This window comes from Pantherophis guttatus, chromosome 2 (genome assembly GCF_059756535.1).
Source record: "Pantherophis guttatus breed Tessera chromosome 2, ASM5975653v1, whole genome shotgun sequence".
Taxonomy (NCBI): Eukaryota; Metazoa; Chordata; class Lepidosauria; order Squamata; family Colubridae; genus Pantherophis; species Pantherophis guttatus.
In genome coordinates, this window is record NC_142064.1 from 195261606 (window position 1) to 195273792 (window position 12187).

General features: G+C 36.0%; 1 protein-coding gene across 1 annotated transcript in view; it reads right to left on the reverse strand.

Moving 5' to 3' along the window:
• The window catches only part of COL23A1 (collagen type XXIII alpha 1 chain), a 284794-nt gene that overhangs the window by 76034 nt on the left and 196573 nt on the right, over positions 1 to 12187 (reverse strand). The window contains exon 5 of the mRNA XM_087887485.1: positions 11279 to 11305. Coding sequence (XP_087743611.1) covers positions 11279 to 11305 — 27 coding nt within the window. The remainder of the gene's footprint in view (positions 1 to 11278; positions 11306 to 12187) is intronic.

A 12187-nucleotide genomic window follows, 5' to 3' on the forward strand; every position in this document is an offset into this window, starting at 1 on the left:
AAGAAATGCCAATCTGGGATACTACTGTATATCCTTCATGCCATCCCCAGTAATAGCATTTCAAGATCCCAGATGTTCCTCTTAAATTTTCTCTATTCACTAAAAGAAAGTAAAAACAATGTTACGTATAACTGAACCCTTGAAACATCAGTGTTTCCCAAACTCAAAAGAATCTCTAAAACCATGGCTGTAAGTTAAATCTTAACAATGACTTAATTTTACAAAAATATCAAGATTTTGTAAGAGGAACAAACTTTTGAGGCATCAAAAGAAGTCCTAACCTGGAACAAACAAAAAACCGTTGCTGCTCCTGCTCCTGTTTTTGCTTTTTCAAATACTTCCATTTTGCCTTCCCAAAATAGCTGGGCTATTGAGCTGTAGTAGCCAAGAAAGTAATTACTGTAGGTGCTTGCCAGGGGACAAGGTCAAGTCTACCTGCACATAGCTATCCAGGTATTATTAGTACAGGTCAGAAGGGCCATTCCTTGTAGATCAGAGAATGCCAGAGTTGACAGGTGCCAAAGTAATAATCTAATTCACTCCCCTTCTCAGTGCAGGGTCCTCTAGAGCATCTCTGACAGCCCAACCTTTATTGGAAGACTTCGACAGTTCATGAATTCGCCACTTCATGGGACAACCTGTTCCATTGCCCAACAGTTCATAAACTCAGGAAATTCCTCTGATATTTAACCTGAACTTCTTTCTTTGTACCATTAACCCACTGGTTCATGTCCAGTCCTCAGGAGTAATGAGCAATCTCCCTACTGAGTGACAACTTTTCAGATATTTGAATATAGCTATCATATCTTCCCTTACCTTACTTCAGCCTTACCAGCTAAACCCTTCAACTGTTTCTCATCAAACTTTGATCACCTTGATAGCTGTCTTCCGAACTTCCTAGAATTTGTCAGTGTCCTTTTTTGAACTAAGCTACCCAGAATGGATACAGTACTCTAAGCAGGGTCTGATCTAGGTAGAGTAGAGTGGAACAATTACTGTACTTCCCATGATCTAATCCAACTGGATTTTCTACTGTTTTGCTTTTTTTGTCAAACTTAAATCTAATTGTCATGATTCTTGACAATGACAAGAATCATCTATGACAATGATACTACGATTCCCAATATTTCTAGGTTTTGCACATCTGAAGCACAGATCTTAAAGGACTGGACAAATTTTTAGACACAGAGTCACTGTCTAGATAGTCATCAAACTGTGCATGAATGCCAAAAAACCAGTAAATTAAACTCAAATGTTTTTTTCCTCCAGGGACAGACAGGAGCAAGCAAGGTCGCTAACCTTCTAACCTAATTCTCTATAATTAAAATGCAATCAGACAATCAGATTAATTAAAAGTATTTCTACAGGATTCATAAACAGAAGGAAAACATTTTAAACTGCTCAATGTTTTGCGTGTACCTTGGGAAACAAAACACTTAGTATATTTGACAATCAGCAATGAGGATGGAATAGAGAATGACTTTAACTCTATTTGACAAAAGCTGTGCTCATAAATGTAGTTATAAAAAGAAGCACAGTTGGTTTCTTTTTTCTCTTCCAAGTTGGTTGCTTTTTTTCATTTTCAGCTTTAGATCGAAATGAAACAAAGGTTCCTCTATAAAGGAACCAAAAATAAAATTAAAAAAAGAAAACACTAATTAAAAAGAAAGTTCAATGCAATTAGGAATGGCATTGTTTTTGATGGCTAAAAAAATGCCTTGAATCACAACATGTTGTTGTTGTGTATGACACACCCAACCTAACTGAACTCAAGGACAAAAGTGGGATTGTGCTCTAGCTAGCGAGAGAGTTGGGAGTTCTACAGTGGAAAATGAAAAGAAAAAGCCTAGGCTGTCCATGTCTGTTCATTCCATATGGATCTGTTTAATTTTTCTGGCTTTCAAGAAACAGGATAGTCTAGAATTATTTCCACATATCATTTAAGATAGATATTGTCAAACAATTTTTTTAAAAAAGTTAAATCTTCCATACAAAAAAAAAAATCTTCTAAAACGTTTCTCTACAAGAAAAAAAATCCATGAATTGAATTCTCAGTTCATTCTTACAAGGAAGCAAGGAGTTAATGCTGGGAAAAATGTTAAATTTTTTATTGTTGTTATGATTCTTTATATTATAGAATACAACATATATATATCTTACTTAAGAATCACAATTATTTAAGAATCAAAATTTTACTTCAGCAGCATCCTAGTTTCTCTGTGCTGCACAGGAAGTAACTTTAATTATCCAATATTTATTCTCTGGCAAAAAAAAAATAATAATGGGAAAAATAAGGAAATAAGAGTAGCTCTTTTTTTAAAAAAAATATTATTATTAAACAGCCATTTTTGTTTAGCGTTCATTTCCACTATCTTGAATTGTTCCCAGAGCATTGCTGTGAAACTAAGAGCTGAAGCTAGCAAGAGAGGATAATGTTCGGATCAGACAGAAGTGTTATATAAACATGGAACAGGTGTCTCTGACGCTCAAGGCCTGGAAAAGAACACTCAAAAGTCCACTGGAGTAAAAGGGTAAAAGAGTAAAAGGACAAGACCAACTCTGAAACTGGCATAAATATCTTTACACACACACACACACACACACACACTGCAGTTGCCTGAGATAGATAGATATAGATATAGATGATGTAGATGATATAGATATATAACTGTTTATGAAGCCTCTGCTATTAGCTAGTTATTGAAACTGCAGCTGAATTCCAGGTAAAGTCTGATATACAGCAATGGGAAGTTCTACTTTAGATGGCAGACTCCAGGAAAAATGAACTCATAATAGTTTCTTTTTGATTATTACTTTGGGAAGAAAGATTAGTGGTAAGGGATCAAGGATTACATTTGTCATGGCAAGATGGCTCAGTGGCAAAGACACTGAGTTGTCGATCAGAAAGGTCAGCGGTTTGAATCCCTAGTATAGGTCTGCGTGAGCAGGGGGTTGGACTAGATGACCTCAAAGGTCCCTTCCAACTCTGTTACTGTTACTATAGTGTTTTTATTGTTTTTTAACTCATGCCTTGAACTGACTTCTGGTTCTAATAGGAGAAAACATATCCAAAAAAATGGATAAAGAACCTGGCTGATGCTCCAAAACAAATCAAGGAACAAAGTAATTTAGAACAACAATAAAGTTTCTGAATTTCTGAAGCCCCTTGTGTTGGGGACAATAAAGCAAATGTATACTGCGATAAATTAGATTGTATTAAGAAAATACTGCATGTAGTGTGAATGTGAGTGAAGCTGGTAATCTAGTCTATACCTTCTCTATTTATTTAAAAAATGTTAGGTCGCTGGTTTTCCCTTCACCGATTTTCCTATTATTTTCTCCAACCATTTTTTGATTTTCGCCCAAAATTCCTTCACCGCTGGGCATGTCCACCAAAGGTAGTAATATGAGGTCAGAATCTATTGCTTCATTGGTGATAACCATTGCATATGGAAGACTGAAACTTGGAACAACAACAAAAATATGATAAAGTATATGGATAAATGAAATGAAATGAAAATGTTGCCTATGAAATAAAGAGAACAAATAGGGAGATAATAGATCTGAATAAACTGAACAAGCTTCTTCAGTTTTCAAGGAAAAAACAAGAAGGTCCAGTTGCCCAAAACACCTTTGGGACAACCATGACTGGATGATTGAGAATCTCCATGGACATTAAGATCTGAATGAAGGTGGCCTGATTAGTCACTAGGGGGCAGGAGATATAAACTGGAAATTGGGAAAGGGAAAGATTTAATATATTTTCCTTTTTCTTTCTGGCTCCTGATCTGGATCCCTTCATCCACATTTTCCACCTAAATGTTTTAAATACACAAATACATATATAATTATTAGCTTCGTTTAAGGTCATATTCAATTTGGCCCTCAATTACAGGATTCTTTTTATACTATAAAAATAGTACTTAGGATTCTATACTTCACTGCCATTAGAGAAAATGACTTGAATGCCATGTATACTAGATGAGAAGTTCTGCAGCCACCCACTTGAAGGCACAGATGGACATAATTATTTTCCAAAACATTTTTCTGTCCGGCAACCTAGTATCTCCAAGTACTTTGGACTACAGTTCCATCTATGACTTTTGGCCAGGCTGCCTGGGCATACAGGGTTTACAATTCAATGCATCTGGAGGACATCAAGTTGATTATCTTAGCTCATCTTATTGAACTGCTGAAGCCTTAGGCAATGTGAATTGTAAAACAGGGGTGGAGAACCAGCGATCTGCCAGATGTTGTTCAACTGTAATCCCCTATAATCCTCAATTGGCTGCCTAAGGCTGCTATGAGCTATAATTCAATATTCTTTTGAGGGCTACATGTTCTCCATGTACATGTTTTAAAAATACGAACACACCTTTTCATATCAGCTTGAAACAGGCAGCTAACCTGATTGGATCCAACTGATGCCATCCTTTTATATGAAATTAATTCTTTAGAGGAATTCCTAATGCAGTCTCTACAATCATTGGAACATATTGCTCACAAATACATTTCTTTATACCATCAAACTTTTTTCCTAAGCCTTAAAAGAAGTAAATTAACTGTACCCATATTTCAAAACAATAAATATGCAAATTTAAATGACAAAGCAAAGCAAATAAAATCTCAGAGATCTAAGAACACCAGTTTGACTAAATACAAGGTCATGGCATGCTTTATTAGCAGTTTTCTTACATTATGAGATAGCATATCCTACTACTTTGTACAACCTTCCTTAGAGGAAACAAATGAATAATGGAATTGGGAGGGATATTTAGGATACGGAGCCCAATTTCCTGTTCATTCAGGAATCTAAACTAAAGAATCCTCTAATGACACATTGGACTATCCCTGAACATATTCAGTGAAGGGGAACCTATGTTCTTTTTTGTTCATTGATTTCCAAACATTGCCCTCAATGCTTATTATTTTTCACTTAACGTTCAATTGGCATTATCTTCTTGTAACTTAATTTTACGGTTTTGTATTCTGTGCTTTACAACAACAGGGAACATGCCTTGACGTCTTTTGTATGACACCATTCTAAGTACTTGAAGAGCGCTATCTTATCTTCACTCAGTCTTTTGTTCCTAAGGCTAAAGACTCCGAATTCCTTCAAACTTACACTTATATTAGTTTATTCATCAAAATGTCACAAAATGTCATTGTCAAATGCTTTGCTGAAATGAAAATATTTTACCTGAATAGGATAAGATTCATAAAACTTGTTCTTGAAAAAATCAGTGCTGAATTTTAGTAATTACTACTTGTGGGGAGTCCTTGATTCTGTCTGAGCCTGGTTGTTTGGTTGCAGATGTTTTTGTCACCTACCTAGGTAACATCTTCAGTGCTAGCTCACCACATCATTTTCAAGGAGGCTGATCTCCTTATGATCTACTCAGGAATTTAACTACATGTCAAAGTCTGGTTTGAGCCAATGGTCTGGATTTTGTCTTTTCCTGGGTTTGAAGATAAAGTCATTTGCTCTTCTCAAAACATCTGGCACTTCACCCATTACCCACAATTTCTCAAAGAAATTTCAGTCAGCCAGTTCATCACCAGCTTAGTGCAGTATCCTAGGAAGCAATAGCTCTGGGAAAGAGGTAAGGAAAGAGTAAGAGAGAGGAAAAGACATTCTATTTAAAAATCTGATAAATAGTTCAGTTTTCCTCTAATTCTTGCAAATATACTTGTGTATAGGAATCAGAAAACGCCTCCATGGTTTCTGTCTTTGAGAAATAATTGTTCTGCTAAAAGTAACAAACACACACTCAGCTGTAAAAAGACCAATAATCATGCCATGACACATTCCCTTTTCCTTCTGCAGCATATAACTATTTAATAGGTGTTCTTACTTATTGTTTCCAATAAGTTTCCAATTGGTACAGACTCAGTTTAAAACTCCGGTGTTCACACTCACCAGAGATCCATGTGGGTCCCAACCTGATGATGTTCTGAAAATCCTTGAAAACCTGGCTGCTCTTCCAGATCATGGGTTAGATTGGAAGTTATTTTCCTTATTGCTATATGTTATTTTATTTTCTGGACAAATACAAATTAGAATAGAATAGAATAGAATAGAATAGAATAGAATAGAATAGAATAGAATAGAATAGAATAGAATAGAATAGAATAACAGAGTTGGAAGGGACCTTGGAGGTCTTCTATTCCAACCCCCTGCCCAGGCAGGAAACCCTACACCACTTCAGACAAATGGTTATCCAACATCATCTTAAAAATTTCCAGTGTTGGAGCATTCACAACTTCTGCAGGCAAGTTGTTCCACTTATTAATTGTTCTAACTGTCAGGAAATTTCTCCTTATTTCTAAGTTGCTTCTCTCCTTGATTAGTTTCCACCCATTGCTTCTTGTTCTACCCTCAGGTGCTTTGGAGAATAGTTTGACTCTCTCTTCTTTGTGGCAACCCCTGAGATATTGGAACACTGCCATCATGTCTCCCCTAGTCCTTCTTTTCATTAAACTAGACATACCCATTTCCTGCAACCGTTCTTCATATGTTTTAGCCTCCAGTCCCCTAATCATCTTTGTTGCTGTTCCCTGCACTCTTTCTAGAGCCTCAACATCTTTTTACATCATGGCGACCAAAACTCAATTTGCTTGTCACTATTGTCTTCTGTTTTTAAAATGTAAACTGCCTAGGATCCTTTGGAGTAGGGAGGCCTCTATAATATATAAATAATAAGTTAAGATTAGTTGGCTGGACTCATTTTTTTCTAGTCATAATGAGGTGTCCATTCTGTGGTTGCAGTCTACTGTACAGATAACACAGGCTACAGTCCTAGAAACAAAATATCTCCAGTTGGGATCATCTACTTAATCCACTACTTGCATCATTCGATCCTCCAACCGGAGATTGAAAAGTGTTCTTTCTTGAGCCTCAAAAATCATGGCATCCCTTTGGTTTGCAGTACCATTTGTCCAAACACGGATTCGTAGGAAGGAATAACTATCAATGCTTTAGATAAATCTTGGGTGTTGCTTTCCTGATCTATGTTCCTAGCATTCAGCCAACTATTTATCAACTACCAGAAATTGTCCTTTAATCTTGTTGCAGAGCACAGCCACATCCCCTGTGTAGGAATATATCATCCTATTTCTGTGTCTGTTCTTCCCCTGAAGACTTAGAACTTGCTTCCTCAACAATGGTCAGAAAGAAGTTTCAATGTTTCAGCAGTGCAGAGTATTTTCTACATCAGTTGCTTCTGTTTATTGTTTCCATCACTGGGCTTGCTCCTTTGTTTGATTATCTTCCTGTCAAGACCTTCTGTAGTACCCTCTTTTTGTGATCTGTTAAGTCTTCATCCCCACTCATCAGAAAAGTGTGCCTACTTGTTACTTTAATCTTCTGACATTTTTGCAGATACATGCCACATATTTTTCAGGTAGAAATATTTTAAATTTGCTTGCCTGCCTTTGGCCTTTTACACAAAAATTTCAATTGAGGATGGCCATATTTCATTATAATTGTCCATATATGTGTTACATCTGTAAGCAATATATTCTGATGCTATTTGAAACTTATGAATGAGGTAGGAATTCAATTATGCCACAAGCATTGTAGGTCAGAACTGCGGGCTAATTTCATTTTCATTCATTTGGTTTCTTAAGCTTTTCTTTCTTATTTGACCCATTCACTTAGACCAGGGGTATCAAACTCAATTTCATTGAAGGCTGCATCAGGATTGTGTTTGATCTCAGAAGGCTGGGGGGGCCTGTGGGGCATGGCAAGGGCATGGCCATGGCCATGGTGGGTCTGACACAGAACTCATGTCAGGGACACCTGTGGTGGCCAAGTACTAAGGCAGGACTTCCCTGAGACCCTCCCTCACTCTCATTATAATCTCCTTATACTATAAACAGAGAAACAGAATGAGCACATGTGGGCAAAAAAGCAGTGGGAGCAAGAGCAACTTTCAATTTCCTGCCAGCTTCCCACTGAATTTCCCTATGGGAAGCTGGCAGGGAACATTGAAAAATTTGCCTGCCTGCCTGCCTTCCTGCCTTCCTTCCTTCCTTCCTTCCTTCCTTCCTTCCTTCCTTCCTTCCTTCCTTCCTTCCTTCCCTTTCTTCTTTTTCCTTCCCTCTTCATTCTCTTTTCTTCTTTTTTCCATCTTTCCTTCTTTTTCTTCCATGCTCTCTTCCCCTCTTCCCTTCTTTTTCTTTTTCTTTCCTCTTTCCCTTTCTCATTTCCTGTCCCTTCTTGGATGCTCAAATGCAAAAGGGGAAACATTTCTCCTTTTGTTTTGTTTTTAATTTGTTTTGATAGCCCTCTGCTAGCAAAAATGCACACACACACCGAGCTCCATTTTCACTAGCAGAGGCACCACGGGCCGGTCCTTTGCGGTTTCCAGGCTGGTCCCGCAGGCCAGATCTAAGCACTCCATTGGCCAGGTCCAGCCCCCGGACCTTGAGATGGCATCCCTGACTTAGACCCATTTGTAAATTCCTCTTTGGTCTCTAAATTCTTTTGCTCAGCCTTCTTTCTCTATGGATGCTAGCCTATATGCATTATATATGCACTTTTACTTCATTATCAGTTAGAGTAGAGAAAGCAAAGACTATGATGATGCTGCTAGACTTTCATTCTCAGATATCCAAGTGGGTCAGTCATCAGTAACTGAGTTTAAACATGCTTGGAATAAACATATGCCCACTATCCAACAAAAATAAAAAACAAAACAAAACTTAAAAGACCGACTCAATGGATCACTATGTCTCTTTCTGCCATTAGTTTTCTTTGTTTCTACCCAACTTGAAGATAACCAAAGGGATTGGTTGGCATCAGGAATTCCTCAGAGGGTATCAGGCCTATTTTTCATCCCAGCATGCCCAAATATGCTGAATGTATAAGCATACATACATGAAAATTCATCTTTTTGAAAATATTTTACCTATTTTGTTCTGTACTTGCCACTTTGGCTGTAACCCTTACTGAGTCACATCAAAGCACAATTAATATTTTGGGTAGATTATTGTAACATATATGATGATTCGTTTAAGTGATTAACTGCAGACTTCTGGGATCCATAACAAATGTGGTGTTTGATGCTTTATAAATGTCTCTTTTATGTAATATTCCTATATTCAAATAACCAAATGCGATTGGACTTATTTGTTGGGACAATCCTTTTAACAAATATTTGTAAAAGTTTCCAAGGGAGATTATTTAAATGGGCAAGTTGCATTACAGACCTCCCTGCCTTTTCTTCCCCTTATTTTCAATATGATGAAATATTATTTTCACTAAAGGGTAACTTTTATTTAATTGGAATTGTCTTCTCTGAAAATACAACTGGAGTAACAAGGGCTATATGAAGAGTGAAGACAATGCTACATGCCCCTGTAAAGTTATAGGGACTTCTTTTTGACATGCATCTGTTTACATGAGGATCAATGTTAGTTGATATATAAGCAGATTCTAATGATATAATTTGATTGAATTGGGAGCAAGAGTATAAGTAGAACTAAGATAAGAAATGGAATAGAATGATGATCCACTCTCTGTACTATCTTGTAAGCAGTGAGAAGCCAAGGGCTATATCTTTTTGTGCTGCTCCCAAAACGAAATAATTATTCCAATATTACTGATGAGCCTCTGCAAGTTACAGAAAATCTATCAAGCATTTAAAAAATGTGGTCATCTTGGAAAATACCACAATTATTAAATAATTGCCATCCCTTACAAGAAATGTACTAAAGGACTTTTGTCTTTTTGTACAAAAGAAAAAGATGGTAAAAACTTTCAGCCATGCTGGAAGTTAAAGACTTATGTTGAGAATTTTTCAATTCTGCTTCTAGGCTCCAGTCCAAAATCTCATTTGATATTTGCCAAGAACAATACTTTATTATTTGCTTTCATGCCAAAGAGTAAACTTATGAATGAATGTAATGTACTGTATCAGAAAGCATAAATATGCATTGCTTTCTTACCAAGGTCAGTTTATAAACTTATTATCAAGCAATTTACGTATCAAATTTGGTGCATTCTAGGACTTTTAAGAATTCTGTATTTTATGGAATTGGGACTAAAAATGGGCATTTCTAAAAAAATTGAATCTAAAGTTCTTTTTGTACTGAGTATACAATTCAATATATTTGTGTATTTCTATATTTAAGTCTTTTTACAACAGGAAATTCTCAGTGTTGGTCAACTGATTTGTTTGTTATATTCATTGCACCTTTTTTTGCCTTTGGTAGTAGCTAAACTAAGAGACATCAATAAATCTCTGCTATTTTCACAGCACTAACTGCTTTTTAGTTGTGTTTGACTAAAAGATATCAAAGCGGGGGGGGATATAATCCAGCAACAATGGGTCACTTACACTGTTGCTTGTAATACAAAGATTTAAAGAAATGTTATCAGAAGTTTGTTTAATCTTATGATTTCCCCACACTCATAATGCCATCTATAGGATGGGAAAAAAGGGAGAAGTAAGCCATTGTTCATCCTTTAAAACAACAACACAATAATGACTATGCATGAAGAAATATAACGCCATGAAGAAAAGAAAAGGAACATTGTCAGTATGGAAACCCTCTCTCTTTGAAGTGTTATGATGCTACTTATAATAGATTTAATTAGATCTGCTCAGAACTAAGTTCTTTGGAATTCATGGACTTTATTACTAAATATATATAATTTGAACTTAAAGCTAATTTGAAAAATCAACCAGTAAAAAATTAAAAAGCTCACAACATGATATAGCCAGTGGAGATTCCTATTCTTCTTCATTTATGCCATACCAACATCAAATAAGTGTTCATAACGAATGTTCAATACATTCCATAAATTGAATACATTAGCAACATATGTGCTACCTGAGGAACAAATAACATATTTCAGGATATAAATTATGGAATATGCTAGAAAGCGGCAATGTCAGTAATAATGGTTGAGTAATAGGGAGACTTTAAGGAATACTTTTGTATGGTAGTCAATAAATAGGGTTAATATTCTACTGTAAAGATAGCTTTCAGATGCTAACACTAGCATGTATTTATTAGACCAACATTACTAGGAATACTATGCATATGGGAACTTTATAAAGTGTAGTGTAAGTACAGTGCTTTGAATAATAATTAAATATCTTGAACTGATATTAATAAAGTCAGCTAGATTTAAAGATAGTAAACAGATGTTCAAGTGGGTGAAGTTATATTAGTTTGATACTTTTGAAGGGGCAAATAAAATATAGATAGTGAAAATGGATTAAGCAGGAATAAACAGTATGCAGGAAAGGTTGCAAAATAAAGTTACCGGGTAACCATCTCGTCCTGACTGCCCCTGTGATATTAAATAAGGAAAACAATAATATCAGTCAGTGGCACTTAACAGCAGCAAGAGTTTACAGTCAAGATCAAAATTTAGGAGTTGATCTGGAAGACAAATAAATCTATTAGGTTCCACCCACTAGGAAATCTATATCAGAATAAGAGAAAATAGGAAATCATGGCAGGGGTATCTCCCTTTTAAAATTCTTGTAACAATCCTATGATATAGTTGAAACAGAGAAACAGATATCTGTACAAGACCACAATTTAAGCACTATGCCTCAGCAAACTTCACTCATCCTCTATATATGGCTTTTAAAAATAAATATTTTTCCTACTAAAAGGAAAACAGATATGTTTAAAAACTTTAAACAGAAATCTAAATTTCAAACGTTTTTAGTTAATGGAACCTTTATCTTCCCCATAACTCTACTCACAGTCCCATTTCATCCTGCAGTACATCATGTATTGCTGTGTGAAGCTGACTCTGATTCGATTTTAACATGGAAACATGTAGGATTATATTTCAGTATAAATGGCTTTGCTCCATAGTCAAGTTGTTCAACTACAATGGAGTACTCATTTACTTTACTGAGCTTTGTTCTAGTTTGTTGTCTGGTTGGCAGAAGCATCTGGTGGGCAGTAGGAACTAAATACCCTTCTTTCCCTTTTTTCTTTCCATTCATTATAGGTGGCCAATTTGAAACAACAAATGGGTTTACAGCAAATGAAAACCAAGATTAGAGTGAACAACCATGTAATTTGAACCTTGACTATTCAGTTAAATTGGTTTATGAACCCCTGTTGTTGGTCTCTTTAAGGCAAGAACTAGACTGCAACACATGCATCTGTGGTTCGGAAAGAATTGCATAGCTGTTGCTAGTCTGCAATTATC